The 21,794-nt window shown below is 35.2% G+C and overlaps 1 protein-coding gene across 1 annotated transcript in view; it reads left to right on the forward strand.

Moving 5' to 3' along the window:
• The window catches only part of LIPN (lipase family member N), a 38,384-nt gene extending 18,703 nt beyond the window's left edge, over positions 1 to 19,681 (forward strand). Inside the window, exons 2-10 of the mRNA XM_049764566.1 lie at positions 2,633 to 2,748; positions 3,382 to 3,499; positions 4,761 to 4,959; positions 6,862 to 6,971; positions 10,835 to 10,971; positions 13,036 to 13,182; positions 16,575 to 16,646; positions 17,144 to 17,215; positions 19,448 to 19,681. Coding sequence (XP_049620523.1) covers positions 2,633 to 2,748; positions 3,382 to 3,499; positions 4,761 to 4,959; positions 6,862 to 6,971; positions 10,835 to 10,971; positions 13,036 to 13,182; positions 16,575 to 16,646; positions 17,144 to 17,215; positions 19,448 to 19,681 — 1,205 coding nt within the window. The remainder of the gene's footprint in view (positions 1 to 2,632; positions 2,749 to 3,381; positions 3,500 to 4,760; positions 4,960 to 6,861; positions 6,972 to 10,834; positions 10,972 to 13,035; positions 13,183 to 16,574; positions 16,647 to 17,143; positions 17,216 to 19,447) is intronic.
• Positions 19,682 to 21,794: the final 2,113 nt, after the last annotated feature.

The following is a 21,794-nucleotide window of genomic DNA, read 5'->3' on the forward strand; positions in this document are numbered from 1 at the left end:
ATTCATTAACAGAATCATTAGAAAAAATATATGTTCTACTCTAAAAGGAATATCAAAACAACATGTTTTTTCTCATAGATATTATTTTTAAATCCCGAAACTTAAGCATGTTCTCTGACACTGGGCTAATAGAAATCACAGAAGAGATTTCAGGCTATTGTTCACAACTCTGCCAATGTGTTGTGAATCAGAATGAAGTACAATAGAATCTTTACATCAAATATTGAATAATCAAGGAACAGTGCATAATATTAATCCTATGACAGCATACCAATTTTTCTCACTCTCATTGATTTAATTAGCATGAAATATCACTTCTTAGGTTTTATTAAAATTTTCAGAATAAGTCTAAATTAATAGACTGGAAACTCCATTATCAGGTTTAGTTTTCTCTGCTCTTTATCAAACTTAGAAAAGAAAAAAGTAATTCTTTCTCTCTAGAAGTCTAATTTTTACTTGGGCCATTGTCATACAAAATGTTGTAAAAATGTAAGATAAACATGTCTCTGTTAGCTAATGTTACCAGTGGGCTTAAAGCCAAAACCATATGGCAAATCACAGTGTTTAAACAGGAATTAAGGGAGAGAGTGAAAGTGAGAGAGAGATAGAGTGTAATAAACTGGGGACCTTGGTGGAGGGAAATATGCATGGACGAAGGAATGGGTGTTTACATTGTATGACTGAAACTTAATCATGAACGACTTTGTCATATCTCATGATTATTCACTTAAAATTATTAAAAAAGAAAAAATCCACATTGTCTTCATTTACATCAGGGCTTCCTTTCTTCCTTAAGATAGCGGTAAATGATGAAGCCAGTCAGCATCCATAAGGGTTGTTGCCAAAGTTGATAGTCGAACAAATTCTTTGGAGTATAAGTCAGTTGAATCTGTTACACTGCTAGTACCAAGTCTTATGAATCAGGAGAATGGATTCTCAAGAATGGATCCATGTTTCTGGTTTAATTACAATCAATCCAAGTGTTGGAATCAAAACTTTCATATACATTGCATATACATTGCTTTCTGCTGAGGCAGAAAGAGGCATAACTATTTTCTCTGGTTCTGCCTGTTTGGATGCTGATTAAATACTTCCCAGGTGACCTAATGGTTTATAAATGTCACTGAACCCTCCCAACCATGACAAATACTCAATGGAAACATGAGAAATTCAGTCAAACTGGTTATTTATCATCATGTCGACCACTATTTCTCAATATGCAAGTCACTGCTGCATTTGGTATGCTAGGAAACCGCCCTAGATGAGTCTCACAGACTCGGGTTTTCTCATTTCCATAGGCTCTTTCCTTGTCCTTAATCTCTCTAATTTCTAACTGTCATCATAACCATATGTCATTCTTCATCCTGATGTTACCAGAAAATCCTCAGAAGTCTTCACTGAATAAGAAATCCTCAGGAGTGGGGCAAGCTCATCTAAATAGGTAAGATAAAATTTATCACAACTAGAGGGCATATTTGGAGGAAGTGGAGAGGACATAGGCTAGAAGTAAAATGTAAAAAGGCTATCCCGTTCCTGCCTGAGTCCTGTCTCCTACTGGCTCTGTGATCTTGAACAGATACTAAATATAAGCTTTGTTTTTTCCACAGTAAAATGAAATGATACTAGCATGATACATATTTTATGTTATTTTGTAGTATAATAACCCATGAAACATGTATATTGTTGCCTGGTATAGGATAATTATTAAATAGATATTTACCATTTTTTATTTTAAACATGTTTGGTATATATAACTAGTGCAGATATAAAATAATCTTCAAGTAAATAGCAAGGTATAAATTCAGTTAACTTCTGAAATAAGCTCAGAATTTTAAGACATCAGGCATTCATTTGTTATAATAGATATTGATAATCTCCTATGATAGCATTCAGATGAAAATGTGAAAGCATTCACGGAGAACTTCTACCGTACTTACAGTTTTATATACTTTGTGGTGGCGTTTAATCCTCCCTAATATCCTATAAGGAAGGCTACTCCTTTAACTTGAATTTATCCATTTGAAAAACAGGAGAAAAACTATTGAATAACTTGTACAAAGTCGTAAATTTTACTTCTGACTGAACTCCAAACTCATAAAATGAGCCAACTGTTCTTTAATCATACTCATCCTTTATACAGGCTTGCCTGGAAAGCATGCCTGGAAGATACAGATGCCTATTTATCTATATGGGCAAAAGTGGTCACTGAATGTTTATAAAAGCAGTAACTGCATTACTAGAACATGTCATGAATTTGGTTGAATTGTCACTGTTCCTCATTATTGATTGTTTTATGGAGTGCAAGTTAGATTAGTTACAGTTCACTTTTAGTTTTGTTGTCCTATAGAAATGCATTTTTTGATATTCTGGCACCTTACCGGTGAGCAAATACTTAAGTAACTTTAAACTTGAATTAAAATAAGTCCGAGAAAAGTCTCCAATGTCATATTAAATCAATTTCATTTTAAGAAGACATTCTATGGGCAAAAGTACATTGATAGTTATCAGAGTTAGCTCACTATATTTGCTCCCTTTCACACTTTCTAAGTCTTCTTAGGATGTTAAGTTTTCACTTTATTTATCAACTTTGATGGCTAGAACTAATATGTCATTACTAAATATTTTATGTCAGGCATTCCCACGATGTGGCTGTTTTTAACTATGACCTGTTTGCTTTGTGGAAATTTAAAAGCTGGTGGATATTTTAATTTGGAAGATGAACTGAATCCTGAAGTGCTGATGAATATTGTAAGTCATGGAAAATTTAAAAGTACATAATTTATATTATTTTAATGAATTATAAAATTATTTTTAAAGTGTTCTATTATAATGAAAATATCTGCTAAGAAAACAGATAAAACAGGTGATTGTTAAATTTTTCCAAGAGTCAACTAGCTAAGTCTTTTCTTTGAGCTGGATAAGTAGATAATGTAGTATAGAGCAAAATTTCAGTTTTTGTAAACCTCCTTTTTTGGATTCATATTTGAAGACTATTAAAAATTGTATTTTAAGCAGGTTGGAAGATATATGACTGTCCTCTATTGGTCTACATTTTTATTATCTCTAAACCAAGAGTTAGTTCAAGAGTCAATTCAGCTAAGAATATAGTTTTGTCAGAAGTCTAAGTTAATGCTAAATATGATTGTGACTTATTTCCAAATGACTCCAAAATTTCCAGAGTGGGTAGTTTTCAATATTCTACCAATTTTGTTGTAAACAATTTACATAGATGAATTTTATAATTACCTAGGGCTACATGTATCAAATACCAAATAATTTACAACTCCTCTCTATAAGCACATGCCAGATGCTTTATCTTAGTTTCTTTGATGAATCCTTAAAGAAGACCTTTAGTTAATACCTATTTTTTTCACTGGGCAGAGTGAAATCATCATGTACAATGGCTACCCCAGTGAAGAATATGAAGTCACCTCCCCAGATGGGTACATACTCAGCATCAACAGAATTCCCTATGGGCGAAGAGATGCAAATAACACAGGTACAGTAAAGGTGTTTGCCCTAGCAAGAATGAGGACAGATGGCTGAAATTTAGTGCTGGATATTTATCTCAAGACAATGGCCAATTTATCAAAGTTGGTTGAAATTTTGGATTAGAATTTGTTGTTTGTTTTGTCCTCTGTGTATGTGTTTGTATTCCCACTCTCTTTTTCCCTTGAGATTTGTGTGATTTATACTCTCATTAATGATACTTTCAAGCATACATCATCTCAAAAGCACACCCTTCATCAGAATGTTCTCTTTCCTCTAACTGTGTCAAGAATCTCCTTGGATTATTTTTAAATGATTAACTGTAAGGTGAACCTTTTCCCCTGGTGCCCTTTTGCTTGAGCTTTCTTTTGAAAGTTGTCTGTTCCATCTCTTTAAATCTCCTTACACAGACAAGACAAAAAAGTTGGGAATGTGAGAATTAGAAGATATGTTGAGCTGATTTTACTATTAGAATTTTCAGATGATCTCTTATAGCTAGAGGCTGGAAGTTTGGCTAGAAGCCTAAAGAACTAGTTCTTGTCGTCTTTTGCTCCTCTTTTTTCTCCCTGTGAGAAGTAGAGGACCCTATTATACATGATAGCTTTCATACCCAGTATATATGTAAAAGTTAACACAAAGGGCAAAGTTAGTTATACCCACATGCTCAAAGATGACACAGACTGGATTAGAATTCTGGTTCTGGGGCCAGAGTGATAGCACAGTGGCAAGGTGTTTTCCATGCACGCAACCGACCCTAATAGAATTGGGTTTGGTTCCTGGCAACCCATATGGTCCTCCAAGTCTGCCAGGAATGATTTATGAGCCTAGATCCAGGAGTAACCCCTGAGCACTGCTGGCTGTGGCCTAAAAGTAAAAAATAAATAAATAAATAATAATAATAATAATCATAATAAAAAATTCTGGTTCTCTGTCTTATTAGTTGGATCATTTCTTGGGATTAACTACCTTTAAGGTTTGGTTACTTCTAAATAAAGATCTTCGAATTTTAGCTACATAATAACTGCTATTTAACAGTTTCATAAATATGAATCAACTATCATAGCACTAGTTAGTAAGAATGTGTTCAAGAAAAACTAGATTTTTTTCTCTATTAATGACAAGGGCCAAAGGAAATGCTGTTTTTGTTTTTCTTTTTATAATGTGTAAGTGATTGTATAGTGTTGTTAAGTTACTCTATAATAATTAATTAATTAATTAATTTTACTCTATTGTTTTCTCTCTCTTTTCCTCTCTCTCTCTCCTCACACTAGGTCCCCGGCCAATTGTTTATTTGCAGCATGCCTTGTTTACAGACAATATTTCCTGGCTGGAAAATTATGCCAATGGTAGTCTCGGATTCCTTTTAGCAGATGCAGGGTATGATGTATGGATGGGAAACATTCGGGGGAGCACTTGGTCAAGGAGACACAAAACCCTCTCAGCGACTGAAGAGGAATACTGGGCCTTTAGGTAAAACTTTAAGAAAAATTGTAAAAAAGATTTGAAGATAATTATTCATAAGCAGGTGAATAATAGTAATAATACTCCATAACACTTGAAAAATTCTGTGTCCATTTTCTTGATGAAGAAGAGTAGTAAAAAGAGTTGATTTCTTCTCATTCTTCCATTGGCAAATCATACTACTCATAGTAATATAGTCTTAACACTCAATTATACCCAATAGCATGTAAATATTTCTATTGGAAGTAAATTTCTATAACCAAATTGTCTCTGATTTAACCAATAATCACTGAGTGCTTACTACTGTACCACTCTGGTCTAGGACTCACGAATGAACAAATTCCCTACCTCCATGAACCTCACATTTATTCTAGTGATATTATCAAATGTCTTTTCTGTTAGAGAATCAATTTTACAAAGATAAAGTTCTAAGTATTATTTCTTAAAGAAACTATGCTTAAGACCACAGAACATCACTTTCAGAAAATTCCAGTATAAATCATTAAAAAAATCTTATAATGGGTGCTGGAGCGGTGGCACAAGTGGTAGGGAGTTTGCCTTGCATGTGCTAACCTAGGATGGACCGTGGTTTTATCCCCTGGCATCCCATATGGTCATCCAAGCCATGAACCATTTCTGAGCTCATAGCCAGAAGTAACCCCTGGGAGTCACTGGGTGTGGCCCAAAAGCAAAAAACAAAAACAAAAACAAAAACAAAACAAAAAACTTATAATGGACAATGGAAAAGAGTCCTTTGAAATATTCCTTTTTTTGTGAAAGTTTTTTCTTTTGCCTTTCTAATACCTTTATTGGATGATATGGTGAGCTCTACAAAAGATTTCTTTTTGTATACCAGAGTGTCTTGTTGGTTTACAAGGCCAAAGTATGCATTTATACTATATTAATTAAATATTGAATCCCATTAATAAATTGAAAAAAAGAAACGGCAGAAAAAAATTATAATCATGCCTTTGGGCAGGGACAAATATTAGGAAATATTGTGTACCATTGGCTCATTGGAAGAAATGTGGAAGTTGTCTACCATAAAGTATTACTTACTATATTTATAGTGATATAGTGATTTATACTAGGAGTATAAATTTCCTTACATAATCCTTGAGGCAACTAGCATACACTCAACTAAATGTTAGATAGGCCTGTCTGTTATCCTGTATTAAAAGAAATACCACACTCTAGATATACCTACGCTATCATATTTAGCTATCTATTGAATATATCTCTGGACGACATAAATATTAATTATAAAATAATCACATTGAGTAGCGACAAGCAAGCAATAGGATTTCTATTACATTTTTAGCCCCTAGCAGCCCTATTAGAAGTAACTTAATGTTTTTTTCACACATGAGGAAACTGAAGGTCTGATCATTTGATAACTTATCAAAAATTACCCAGGAGTCAGAGTTGTATAACAGTGGTAGAGCACAGGTCTGGCATGTGAGACACTGGGCTCCAAGACCTGTCCCACATAAATAGTAACCCATCAGGTAAGTGGTAGAATCATAGTTTTAGAGCTATTCTTATTTCCAAAGCTATAATATTAAATAACCTTATAAGTTTTCAAGTCGCCTGGAGGGGTCTAAAGAGAGAGTACAAACAAGGTCAAAATGGAAAAGTGAAAGAAAGCAAGAATATGAAGAAGAGAAAAGACTTCAAATAGTATCTTAGGTTCTGTAAGTAAATCTAATAATTTAAAGGCAAATGAAAGAATAAAATAAGCACTGCAAACAAAAGCTGTACCAACCCACATTTGACTGGAGTTTTTCTTTTTAATCCTCTACACACAACTCAAAATTCTTTGGGCAGCACAAAATTCTTTATATAAAAGTTAAATATTCAGAGTCTTAAACTCAGCTGCAAGTATTTATGAGCTCCTTTTTTAATTTGCAGTTTCGATGAAATGGCCAAATATGATCTCCCAGAAATAATAGACTTCGTTGTAAATAAAACTGGTCAGGAGAAGTTGTATTTCGTTGGACATTCCCTTGGCACTACAATAGGTATGTTTATAAGGGTCAAAGGTTCGCAACTATTAGAGTCTTACAAGATTTCCCCTTTTAAATTGGAATTGAGAAACTGCCAGTTATGAATAATGTCCATAATTTTGTGTTTTGAACTGGACACATAGTCTTTATGCTGAGTAGTTATGTATTAAATTCCAAAGAATATGTGATCAAATCTTTTCCTCATCTCTACCTCAACTACGAGCAGCACATTTTTAACAATGATAAGACTTTTTTAAGAATAGCATTTGTCCCAAGTCCAACAAAGTATTTACAAAGAGTAAATTTTTAGATAACAGTTATGCTATAAAAACAAAAGTGAGTGCCATAAAAATATCCCTGAAAAACAAAATAGGACTCAACTATACCTTCCTCACAATTTACACAGAATTTTTACAAATTAAGGGGGAGCTTATACTTCTATTTGGCAAATTGAAAAGCTATCACAACATTTCAAAATAATTTTTAATTTGTTTTAGTGTTCAATTTGTTTAATTATAAACCATGATTTACAAAGTTGCTCATAATACAGTCCTTTAAGAAATTAAATATTCAATTACCAATTCAAATACCAAGCTCATCGCTAAAGTGACCTTCCTTCACCAGTGTCCCTAACTTTCCATTCACTAGCATAGCCACTACCATGCAGACACAAGCAAATTTATTTCAGATTGTTTGTTACAATGCAAAGGCAAATGGAATTATCAAAAGTTAGATCAACAATTTGAAATAATTGTTTTATCTGTAATGGTGTTACTAAAGTTGGTGCCCAATGATTTATTGGACTGCTATTGGTGCTAGTTCATCCTTCTCTTACTGTTTAGGCTCACTGAGCTCAGTAGAGTACAAGGTAACTTTCCTATGAGATTTTCAGTGACACTACTGCGCTGACAATACTATAAAATAATGAGGTGTCACACCACCACAAGTGGCCTCAAGGTCCAGGGTTAATAGATTTGAAACAAATTTGGTGACTTGGAAATTAGACACAGTTTAGTAGCAGAGCTGGACTCTATAGCCCAGAGATTGTAGGGTATATGGGCCGGTCTACTAGTTCATGGTCCCCCTTTCTGATAATGCCATCTAGGTATCTTCCTGAGCTGAAATACTTGGGTTGTATCAGTGACTCTTTCTTTCTTTTTGGAGCTTGGTGGAAGAACCAGGCCATTTTTCTACCAGTAAGATGGCGACCAAGGGCAGAGGCTGATGGGATTTTTGGTGATTGGGTGGCTGTGTGGGAGCTTGGCCCAATCACATTCTGAAAAGACTACTCAGAGTTTTCACCTGAAATCTCACCTGTTTGTATAGTTGATTTCAGTGGTATTGTTGGAGAGTGAAGGGTATGGCTCTGGGCTATTGTAGTTAATACAGAAAGAGGAATGTGACCCCCTTTCTGATGATGCCATAGAAGTGATTATCATATCATTATATTTTAATAAATTGGAATGTATTTACAGTAATAAATCAACTAGGCTAATCTATTTAGCATGTGGTTTACTATTAATAGATTATCAGTTAAGTGTTAGCATTATATAGTTATTTTTAATTCCCTGACTATTTTTTAGACAAAATATTTTTAATACTTTCCTAACTCTAGAAAATTAAAGATTTAGTTCCAAATATATCTATAAAAAGACTCAGCTTAAAAATGTAAATTTTTTATCTTAAAATTCTCAATTTTACAAGGAAAGGTTAGGTGAAAATTCAATGCTTTAGTTTGGGTAATATTTCACGAGATGCTAAGTATTACTATAACAGTTTAATCATCAACATTATCATCAACTGGAAGTATGTATTAACTGGTACTTTATATTGGTGGGAAGTTTATAATCTTTGACTAGGCAATGAGTATCAAGAGTCTAAACTTCAAGAGAACTAATAATACTCCTCTCCCAAACAAAACATTAAATCTGTCTCTCATAGGTAAATAATTATAGTATGTTTCTAACATAGAGCACTTACTATGTTTAGGACCCTGTATTCAGGACCTAATCCACAAAATTCCCTCTTTAAGCTGCAAAACAATACTATTATTATTGTTATTGTTTCTATCTCATAGAAGAGAAAAAAGAAGTTCAAAGGAATTGAAAGGATTCTTCAAGGTCCCTTAGCACAAAAGAGGACACAAATTCAAACCAAGTCAGTTTGATTCCACCAAGCGTGAAGAAACTATGAAAAGAAATTATTTCAATGGGGTATAGAAAGTCAGTAGGACACAGATATGTTTTTATATCTGGTTTTCAAAGGAAGCAAAACACTTGATCATCAGTGTTTTCTATTGTATTCACTCACAGTTATTAGAAAATGTCCTTTACATTTTCAGCAGAGCTAAATGGCAAGCCATTTAGAAACCTAGATCCCCTAAGTAACAGCAGGACTTCTTCGTGAGCATTACCATTCAAAATACCTCCATCAATTTTCAGTGTCCTTACTAGAATAACTATATTGTCTATCTCAGAGTCTTGGTATCATTAGCCCAATCAATTGATACAACATCGGTTCTTTTACTGCCCAAGATATTTTTTAATGTTTCAATAAAAATTTCAGAAAAATAAATATTCTTCAGTGGCTGAACTCACATAGAGTGGAAGGGACCCAGGAAGGGTCCTAGGAGAAATAGTGTGAACAGATTTTATTGTTCCCTTTCCCTGTGTGGTACTGAGCTCTACCTTCATCCTCACATGCTAGGAATGGGTGCCATATTATCACTGAGAGATCAAAGCAAATGTAATCACCTGGGGTTTATTGGGACACACTAGAAAGAAGGAACCTTTTCCTTTTTTCAGGCAGGGCCAGAAGGGTTGATAAGCCTCAATAAGTATTGTGAGCTATCAAATTTCATTACAGAGCCAGAGAGATAGTTCAGAGGTTAAGGTCCTTGCCTTTCATGCGGTGGATCCTCTCTTTGTTTCTTGTTACTATATATGGTCCCCTAAGTATGGGGCAAAGGGTAGCTCCTGGATACTAGAGAGTGTGGCTATATATAACAAAATTTTTAAAAATGGCAGGGGCTAGAGTGATAGCACAGCAGTAGGGTGTTTGCCTTACACATGGTTGACCAAAGAAGGACCTGGGTTCGATCCCCAGCGTCCCATATGGTCCGCCAAGCCTGGAGCAATTTCTGAGTGCACAGCCAGGAATAACCCCTGAGCATCGCCGGGTGTGGCCCCAAAACCATAATAATAATAATAATAATAATAATAATAATAATAATAATAATAATAATAATAATAAAATATCCAAATAAAAGTTTATTTCAGAATAAGAGAGAAGATCTGAAATAACTGGAGGATGATGCATTAAAAACTCATTTATATCCACAAAATATATTTATTTCTGGTAACTGTAGCTCATCCTGTCATTTAAAAATTGATAGTAGCGGGGCTGGAGAGATAGCATGGAGATTAAGGCGTTTGCCTTGCGTACACTGGGATGGTGGTTCGAATCCCTGCATCCCATATGGTCCCTTGAGCCTGCCAGGAGCCATTTCTGAGCTTAGAGCCAGGAGTAACCCCTGAGCGCTGCTGGGTGTGACCCAAAAACCAATAAATAAATAAAATTGGTGGTAGCATGAAAATATTGTCTCTTAAAGCATAGTTAGAAGTGAGCTTGTCCATGGTTGACCCAGCATAGTTACCTTAGCAGTTTATCTCCCTTTTCTTCAACTAAGTTAAATTAGTCAGAAAAAAATAAAAAGCCTTGAGAGAAGAACATCTTTGCCTAGTGAGTCAGAGGAGATACCAGCTCATCAATAGATTGTTTCAAAGGGATAAAAGTAGCATAGTCTCTTTTTTGTTTATAGAAGTATTATCTAAGTGTTTCTAATTTTTACAAGATTGTCTTATCTCTTGTTGTTTTAGGATTTGCAGCATTTTCCACAATGCCTGAACTAGCACAAAGAATCAAAATGCAATTTGCCTTGAGTCCTGTGGCGTCATTAAAATACCCCACAGGAATTCTTACTAAAATTTTACTGTTCTCAAATTTTGAAATAAAGGTAGGTACCTCCACTCACCAAATTGTATTAGAGGATATCTTATCAGGTCAGAAATTAATAGCGATTTTAAACCTGTTACGAATTAAAATTAAAAAATGTAAAAAAAAGTTGGAATCAATAGAGGCTAGATTCTGTGATTGTATGTTTGTGGGTTTATGTCCATTAATGTTCATGTTTGTATCAGAAAGTATGAAGTTCTGACACAGGTTATATGATCTGTTATGAATAGAATTGAGGATATGCCAAAATTGCTTGCTGAACTGAATGTTATGCCTGCACAGTCTACTGAAAAGATTTCTTTTTTTTGGGGGGGGCACACCTGGTGGTGACGTTCAGGGGTTACTCCTGGCTATAAGCTCAGAAATCACTCCTGGCTTGGAGGACCAGATGGGACACCTGAGGATTGAACCACGGTCCGTTCTAGTTTAGCCGCATGCAAGGCAAAAGCCCTACTGCTGTGCCACTGCTCAGTCTCTGAAAAGTTTTCTGACTCTGTGTTTTAGTAATGAATTCAAAATGCTCAAAGTATCTTGATTTTAATTTTGGAGAAACTAAAATGCTTTACAGCTTTTAAAGAGTAAACTTATTCTAATTTACTAGCACTGTTTCCAAAGCCACTATCTTAAAGTTAAAATATTCAGCTAAATGTTATAGTTGCATTTTTGGGCCCCACTGGTGGTATTCTGCCTGTATTTCTGGCTCTACACTCAGGGATCACTCCTGAAAATCACTGTAAACATATGGAGTGCCAAGGAAAGAAACTGGATTGACCATATGAAAAACAAAAACAAAAACAAGCAAAAAAAAAAAAAAACAAACCCTACCCATTGTACTATATTTCTACCTTCAAAATTTATTATTTTCCAACTATGAAAAAATGATCTTAAAATGCCAATTATGAATTCTATTAACATTTATTTTTTTTCCTTCTAATGTCATCACCCAAATGAATGCAGTATTTACCAACACTCCCCTTTAAATTTTGGAAGAGTAAAATTTGGAGGAGAGTAAAATTAATTTTGGCCAAAATGAAAGCCAGGAGAATCTAATTACCTGCCACAATTTGGAGGTGGCAGTAGTACATACATAAAATGAGGCCCTGGTTTGGAATGGTTTGTTAGGAATAGAAAAAATGATTTGTGATCTAGTATAAGAAACAAGTTATTTCTTACTTCCTAAGAACCCAATGACTAAATTAGAAAAGGTGTTTTATTTTTGTTTTACTGTTTTCTGTAAACTTGTGATTTAAATGTATGATTAATAACTTTGCTTCACAGTATATTCATATTTGTTCACTTTGGATGTTAACTACATTTGGATAACTTATTTGGAATTTGGAGAATGTATTAACTCAAATTTAAAAGCATAGGCATCTTGAAAAACACTTCCTACATAGGTGGGTGTGAAACAAATCTTGCCTTTCTCTAGTTTAGCTCAAGTTGCCACACTTTGTATCTATTGAGTCTTATTTCTGATTTTCCCTGCCATCTCATAACATCTCAATGCCTAATTCTAAACATCTGTAAACCCAGAAACTCCAAGCCTCCCACAGAAACCTCCTCCTAAATTTATTTCCTCTGTCCTCAAAGTTTTAAATCATGGTACTTTCCCTGACATCATCCACTGTCCAGTGACAACCTTTCTTCAGAACTCCATTCTCTATTGCAAGAGTGACTATGGGTACCATATGAGATGTGATGCATGAGCAGATGGTAAGAATGTATACTTTTCCCTCCTTATTCAAGACCTTGAGAGAAATAGTTCCACCTTCCTTTCCAATAATGAGAAATAATAAATACTGAAACTCACTAATAAGAAAGGATACATGAGCATGAATATGGACTTGGCATTTTTTATAACAATCATCACATAAAATAAGTTGAGGATTTTCTCTAGGTGAAAATCGATATATAAGTAATTACTTTTCCCGACTGACTTTGAATCATTAACAAAACAATAAAAATCCAAGTTCCACCATCCAATGTCTCTAATATTGTCTTGAAGAGAATGTCATGACATATAAAATTTGTTCTTGAAAAAGTGTATTGCTTTTTATATTTACAGAAAATGATTGGTACCAAAGGTGTCATGTTAGGAGAAGAGAAAAAGAAGGCAACTGTTGTTAAACTTTGCAAAAAGAAGATACTCTATTCATTATGCACTGAATTATTGTCCTTATGGGCTGGATATAATAAGAAAAACTTGAATATGGTATGTATAATGATTATGATAATATTTCATATTTTAATAATTTCAAACTCACTTGGGATTCATTTTTATGCATCAGATACATTTCACATTGTACTCTAAATTTTTAAGGGTTATGATTTTCTATGCTTAGAAGAATCAATATTCAATAGACTGTGGTATGAGGTATGGGTAAGGGAACAGGAAGCTTCATCTTTTCATATCTGATAGAATTTCCAATAGGTGTTCCATGATGCATTGTGGCTTCTTATGTTTACAATCAGCAACCCTCACCATGGTAAATCTGAACTTAGAATTATAACAGTATATTAAAAAATAAAATCCCTACAGAAAAGAGAAGAGTATATAAGCAATGCACATATTTTATCTTTTCATTTGTTGTGTGATTTTGTCCTCAAGAAGTGGCTTACCACTTAACCTACACAGAAAAAAATGGACATTGAACTCTTCTTATGAAGAGGCAGAAATTATTTTTATCAACTCTTCTCCTTGCTTTTGAGAATAGGAGGTGGAGAAAGGAGAGAAAGAGAAAAATTTGCATTTATATATGGATATGATTGAGGAATCACTAAGAGGTATTCCAAATGTCAGCAAAGAAAATGTTACTGCCAGCTCTAAAATCACTTTTTTTTTATCATTCAGTTCCATAGTTATTTTTTAAGAGGCTATGTCTCTTTCAAATAAAAATGATAAGATAAGACTGGACCAGAGAGAACTCAACTGTCTGAACCTAGGCAGTGGCCCAGGTTCAATGTCCAGCTCTTTCTGGTCTCTCCAAATACTTTAAGCACTACACAGAGCAACTGCCCATGCAAAGAACCAGAGGTACTTCCCACAGCACCATTGTACATAAAAATTATTTAGGAACCTATTTCAAAGGCTGCTTATTCAAAATAAGAATTTTATATCAATCCCCTTGATTAGACTCATTATCTTCTAAACAGATTATGATCACTTTCATCTTTTTAACTTTTATCTATATAACAATTATGAGCTTTGAAATTCATTGCATGTAGAGATGCCTTGGTTTTGGCTTTTTTGGTTGCAATATCTTCATAGGATTCTAGAACGTTTGTAATATGATACTTTACTTTATGCAAAAGATTCATACATTTTAATATGGTCATTTATTTATTTTAATAGTTTTTACTGAGACAAATGTGAATTACAATTTTTTTTACAGTTATGTGAATTAGTACCATTCCCACCACCAGTATGGCCATATCTAGAGCTATTCAAGGGTTACTCCTGGCTTTGTGTTCAGAAATCGCTCCTGGCAAGCTCAGGGGACCATAAGGGATGCTAGGGATCAACCCCACGTCAATCCTGGGTTGGCAGCATGTAAGGCAAACACCCTACTGCTGTGCTATCACTTCTGCCCACCACCAGTGTTGACCTCCCTCTGACACTGTTCCCAGCATGCATCCCATATCTCCACCCTTAACCTCCTGGATTGCTAATGTAAGAAAGTTCCTTTTGTATATAGATTGTTGTAGTTTGGGTCTCTTAATAAAAAAAATAATGAAATAAACTAAAACACAGATAACTTTCCTGAAGTCACCAAACTTATAATTAACAAAACTAAGGCCCAAGATTCAGGTTTTCTGACCCTCTCTGTGACAGTATACGCACACACACACACACACACACACACACACACACACACACACACACACACACACACACTCACATCCTTGCACATACCATCTTTGCTAGTTGCTTTTCTTCATAACGTCTATTGTCACTTCTATTTCAAATAAATTGTTCCCAAACGTCAGACATTACTGAAAGTTTGCTTGTGAACAACCCACAACACTAGTCAACCCATAGTTTGTTCATGGCTCTTACATGGATTCATATTTATCTAAATAGTCTGTTCATTATTTTTTTACTTTGTGTTGGAGACACACCTGGTAGTGCTTACAGCTTACTCTTGTATTTATGCTCAGGGATAACTCCTGGTGGTATTTGGGGGGCAATAGCGAATGGAAGAGGTTGAACCCACATTAGTTAGCTCTCAAGGCAAGCATCCTGCTGTACTCTCTCTCTCTCTCCTGCCTAATCAATTTTCAAACATCATTATTAACTCAGTAATTTTATTTTAAATATTCTCTGCTTTGACAGGTATAGATTTTTTTCCCATTTTTATTTATATATTTTAATTAGTATCTTTATTTTTAATTAGTACCTTTATTTATTTATTTGCACCATGACTGCAAACATTTTTGCAGTTGGGTTTCAGTTATAAAAAAGAACACCCCTATGCAAGAAAAAAAAAAAGAAAAGCACAAATTAAAATTTTTTAGTTTTGTTATTGTTGTTGTTTGTTGTTGTTGTTTTTCTTTTGTGCTTTGTTTTGTTTTTATTTCAGGACCGTGGTTATTGTATGACTGCTGTCTATATTGCTCTGGTGCTTTTCGAGTTTTTTGTTTAATTTTCTTTATCTATTTTCTTTTCGTATTGTTATGTTTTTCTTCCCTTTCCCTCTCTGCTCTTAAACTGAGAGAAATAGCCTCTAGAAGGACTCCTCTCAATTTTTTCTTGTTTGATTTTCTCCCATTTTATTTATTTATTTTTCTCTTTCCTTCAAACAGAACCACACAACTTGAACCATCTTGTTCCACCTTACAAATGAAGGGGGAAATAAGGGAGGGTACCAAGACCAACCAGTCATATGAATATTAAGTAGAAATAAAAAAAAAAGGATCAAACTTAAGCACCAAATCCAAAGCCAACAACAACAGAATTGATACTCAATTTACAACATACTAGATACAGAGAGGACCACCTGGGGACTAAAAGATGGGGAGATGGGATGCATGTTGGGAATAGGGGTGGAGGGAGGACAATATTGGTAGTGGGAACATCCCTGATTCAATATTACTACGTGTCTAAAATATTACTGTGAAAGATTTACAATAAACTTTGATTAAAATAAAAAAAAAAGAACATCCCCCTTCACCAGTGCAACCTTCCCACATCAATGCCCCCTTCACACTCCTCCCCCACCTCCTGCCTGTATTTGAGACAGGCATTCTACTTCTCTCACTCATTAACATTGTCATGGTAGTTGTTAGCATAGTCATTTCTCTAACTGCATTCACCCTTCTTTATGGTGAGCTTCACATCATGAGCCGGTCCTTCCAGACCTCATCTCTATTGTCTCTGGGTATTATTACAATAATGCCTTTTTATTTTTCTTGAAGCCCAGATATGAGAGAGACTATGCTGCGTCTTTCTCTCTCCTTCTGACTTATTTCACTCAGCATAATAGTTTCTTTGTCTATCCATGTATAGGAAAATTTCATGATCTCATTTTTCCTGATGACTGCATAGTTAGGCATAGATTTTATCAGCTGCTTGCTTTTGTAATATATATTTTACTTTCTTTTCAGAGCCGAGTAGATGTATACCTTTCACATGCTCCCACTGGGGCATCAGTACAAACCATTCTGCATCTAAAACAGGTATTTTAATTTTCATGAGGACCAATTCAATGCTTATTTTTACTATCTGTGAAAGGATGAAATTCATAGACGTGGTCTAAGAAACTTAGGTGTCTCTCATTGTATTCTTGTCACTACTTTTCTACTGTTGGCTTCTTTTGATTTAAGAGACAGAATAAATTGCAGGCAACTTAAATATTAACTTAAATGAAGGCTTGAAAAGAAGCTATGGATCAAAGTTATACGTAAACCAGGATAGTCTCTGGAGAACTGGACTTTCCTAGAGAGAAAATACTCTGAAATTTGATTTCCCCAATTTAAACTCAGCTCTCCATAATTCTTACTTTCAACCAAAAGAAATCACTGAGTCCCCTTTGATCACTGAATATAAATATAAATATAAATATAAATCTTCCAGGAATCTTTACTTTATCCCAGTGTCCTATAGTTGTCTATATTTTCTTTCAACAGTCATGATTCTCACTCTGAATACATTTTCCTAAAAACATTTATTTCAGCTTTATGGAACTGATAAACTTAGAGCCTATGACTGGGGAAGTGAAGCTGAGAACATGCATCACTATAATCAGGTGAGCTACTAGTCATGAACATCAAGAGTGGTTTTGGGAAATTATAAGAAATAATTTGTGAGTCCGGAGAGATACCATGGAGGTAAGGAGTTTGCCTTGCATGCAGAAGAATGGTGGTTCAAATCCCAGCAATCCATATGGTCCCGGAGCTTGCCAGGAGGAATTTCTGAGTGTAGAGCCACGAGTAACCCCTGAGCGCTGCCAGGTGTGACCCAAAAACCAAACCCCCCCCCAAAAAAAAGAAGAAAAGAAAAGAAATAATTTGTATGAAAAGAATAATAATGTTGGTTTTAAATCTGTATTCATTGCAGACCAAAGAAAAATAAACAATTTTGAAATGCTAAGATGGCAAATAGACTTCTAGGATGACCATTTCACAATGCATCAGAATGTTGAATATTATGTTTTACAACTAAAAGTAAAATAAATGTTTTGGGGGCCGGCGAGGTGACGCTAGAGGTAAGGTGTCTGCCTTGCAAGCGCTAGCCAAGGAAGGACTGCAGTTCAATCCCCTGGCATCCCATATGGTTCCTCCAAGCCAGGGGCAATTTCTGAGCGCTTAGCCAGGAGTAACCCCTGAGCATCAAACGGGTGTGGCCCCCAAAACAAAAAATAAATAAATAAATTTTTTGATTATACTTTAATAAAAATGATAAAATGTTTAAAGAAACAAAAGGTGCATAGTCAGAGCAATTTGTGCCCCCTCCTCCCAGAGATAATGAGATGTAGTAAAATTGCTTGCATTAACCCAATGTCCTGAGCATTATACACTTTTCATTCTCATTTTAAAAATGAATGGAACAGAGCTATAATTATCAATACGTATTAAACTCAAAAACACAATGTTGATTTTAAAAAATTAAAAAAAAAAGAGGGACCGGAGCAATTGTGCAAGCGGTATGGTGTCTGCCTTGCCTGCGCTAGCCTAGGTTGAACCTAGGAAAGTCCCCAAACCAAGAGTGATTTCTGAGCGCATAACCAGGAGTAACCCCTGAGTGTCACTGGGTGTGACCTGTACAGTGGTTAAGGTATTTACCTTGTATACAGCTGACCCAGATTCAATCCCTGATATATGTTCCCCCAAGCACTGCAAGGAGAGATTCCTGAGTGCAGAGCCAGGAGTAACCCCAGGACATAGTTGAGTCTGGTCTCAAAACAAACAAAAATTTAAAGAAAATGGTCCAAATGCCTTTGGGGTGGGGGTGTTGAGGCCATGTCCTACAGCATTCAGGGATTACTCCTGGCTCTGTGCTCAGAAATCACTCCTGGCAGATTAGGGGAAACCCTATGGGATGCTGGGAACTGATCTTAAGTCTGTCTTGGGTCAGCTGCTTACAAGGCAAACCCTTCTATCTTAGTACCTACTGTTTTCTTTCACATTCCTTATTATCTGTGTACACTGACAGCTGTTTTTTTCTGAATATGGTATTCATGTTATTCTTGTCTATTAATAAGTTTTTTTAATTCTCATCCCTGTCTGTCAAAATCCAGCAATTGTAAAGACTTGTTATGGATGAGTGCCAGGACCTCAACTTAAAGGGCAAAAATGTTCTGGCACTGAGTCATATCCCAGTCTTTCAAGAGTCATTTTAACTAACACTTATTCACTTGAAATATCTAGCTAAAAATTATTTCTTCTTAGTCTTTACTTTCATTATATGTTGAAAATGGTTTACAACATATTATACAAAATTTAATACAGTTATTGTAAATTGTCTACCAGTTTACTAGTCAGATTATATTTTATACATTGTGTGCACAGATGGGCCAGAGAAAGAGAGAGAGAGAGAGAGAGAGTGAGAGTGAGAGAGAGAGAGAGAGAGAGAGAGAGAGAGAGAGAGAGAGAGAGAGAGAGAGAGAGAGAGAGAGACAGCGAGCAGCTGGTAGGGCACTTGCTTTTGCATGAGACAGACCCAGGTTAGATCCCTGGCATCTCATATTTCCAGAACCTGACAAGAGTAATTCCTAAATATATAGCCAAGAATAAGCCCTGAACATAGCCATGTATAGCCCCAAAACCATTGTAGGCAAATATTGGTTGTCTTGACTTTCTTTTTTGCAAAGTCTTTGATAAAAGGGATCATTGTATATTTTCTCCCTAGTTCCCTTAGCCTAGACAAACTCTGGTTTTAGTCTAAATTATTAGTGTTATCAGTTAGCAACCTCACTATATTAACTTGAATTCACCATTCTCTGAAGTCCTTTCACATGTGCCCTTTCTTTCTCTTCCAGAGTCACCCCCCATTTTACGACTTGACAACCATGAAAGTGCCCACTGCAATTTGGGCTGGGGGACACGATGTTATGATAACCATAAAGGATGTGCTCAGAATCCTCCCTCAAATCAGGGATCTCCGCTACTTTGATTTTTTGCCAGAGTGGAACCATTTTGATTTCATCTGGGGCCTGGACGCTGCAAAACGGGTATATAGTAAAATTATCGACTTGATGAAGGCAAACCCTTGACTGCAAGACAGCAACTTTGCAGTTTTCAATTGCGTCCAAGTGCACCAGAGACACTGGAAGAAAAATCAGTCAATGTTGACAACTCATAGAACAACATCTAACCTTGGTGTTTCTTCAGCATTGTATCCCAGCTAGGATTTATTTCAACCAAACAGTCTTTTGATAAAAAATAAAAATAAAAAAATAGTACATTTGAAATCTTGAAATCATAGCCAGGCTGGCTATTCTAGTCAGGACAAGCTGGATATAACAGTTTCCTACTTTCTTTGCTGTTGGGTGAGTAGTTGAGAGAGAACTTTCTCTTGTTTCAAGAAACCATAGTGGCTACATGCAAAGGAGACCTTTTCTCCACATCCTTTTCCCCAAGGGCTACTGAATGTACCTGCAGGAGTACTGGAGGGCCTTGTGAGAATAGTCATTGAGTAATATTTTAAGTGATTTCACCCGTGTGATTGACTTGATATAAGAACAATAGTCATCATAGTGTCATAGGAATATCATCAAATGAGTCCTGCCCACACATTAAGCATGAAAAAAATTTCTAAACAAAATTTAAGACTTGGAGACTCAGATAAAGAAGAAAGGGCCAAAATTGAGCATGACTGGGATTTTCTGAATTACCCTTCAATATTTATTGTAGGTCACTGTCCCTGAAATAATTTTAGTAAAGCTGTTTGATAATAGAGAATACAGCAATGATTACATAATTTTAAGAGTTTACCTTTTTGAAACTTACATTTTTAAATTTTTCTTTTTTTCTGGGGGGCACACCCTGTGATGCTCAGGGGTTACTCCTGGCTATGTGCTCAGAAATTACTCCTGGCTTGAGGGACCATATGGGACACCAGGGGATCAAACCATTCACTTAGTTTTGATACTCAAATCTTGTCTCAACATTAGGCTAGCGCCGGCAAGGAAGATGCCTTACCGCTCCATGCCATTGCTCTGGCCCCTACATTTTTAAATTTTTCATACCTGTTTTCAGACTTAGAAAAAGAAATGTCTACTAGCAAATATCAAATATTTTTTGCATCTCTGTAGAAAAATTAAGAGGATAAATGTAGTTCCAGAGTGATAACTCAAACAGCTGGAATGCATGTTGGTATTAAGGGCTCTAATTCAGTTCTCTGCATTGCATGATCCAAAGAACTTCATTTGACCCACATAGATGGGCTAAATACCTATCAGAGAGGTCATTGGCAACCCTGAACACTGCTTGGGTGCGTGGTCCTAGAAGAAGCTAAAGGTAGAAGAAATTAAACTTACATTTATTATGCAATGCTTCAATATTATGTTCTGGTCATGTTTCTCATTTAATTTAGCTTAATAAAACCTTTTTATTTTATACCTATTTAAATTACTTAATTCTACTACTTTGTTTTTATTAAACATGGAGCACAAACATCACTTTAAGTATTTGGGAGAGGAGAGCAATGGGTCTTACTCCAGTGGTGCTCAGGGACTACGTGTACCAAGAACTGAGCCTCATGCTTCCATATACAAAATAAGTACTCTAGACTTAGCCATGTTCTGGCTAAAATTTTTTTATAATGTTGAGACAAGATTTGAGTATCAAAACTAAGTGAAAACAGTTTTAAGTTTGCACTACATTTAATGTTGGCAATTCTGGAGACACACCTTATTAAATAAATGAAGTTTAGCTTTCATCTATCAAAGATTATTCCATATCAGATGAATTTATTTTGTTTTGTTTTGTTTGAAGCTGCACCAGCTGTGCTCAGTTTACTTCTGGCTCTGTGCTCACTCAGGGATCTTTCCTGGAAAGGCTCAGAGTACTAGGGAACAAATATGATTCATCTGTGTGTAAATCAAGTACCTTACACGCTGTACTGTATTGCCAGCCCCATATTGTGTAACTTTTAAAATATTTGGGTTAGTTTCTGTACTTCTGAAAGCATAGAAACTATTTAATTAAAATATTTTATTATTACTTTTTTCTTCAATTTATTAAATATAACTCCTTAAATATCACATGTATACAATAAATATAAAACAAATATAAATATGCAGATAGATATAAGCATATATGCATATGTGTAGCCCTATATCAGGTATGCTTATACACATTTTAGACAAATAGCTGGATCCAAAT

This window comes from Suncus etruscus, chromosome 17 (assembly GCF_024139225.1).
Source record: "Suncus etruscus isolate mSunEtr1 chromosome 17, mSunEtr1.pri.cur, whole genome shotgun sequence".
In the NCBI taxonomy this organism is placed as follows: domain Eukaryota; kingdom Metazoa; phylum Chordata; class Mammalia; order Eulipotyphla; family Soricidae; genus Suncus; species Suncus etruscus.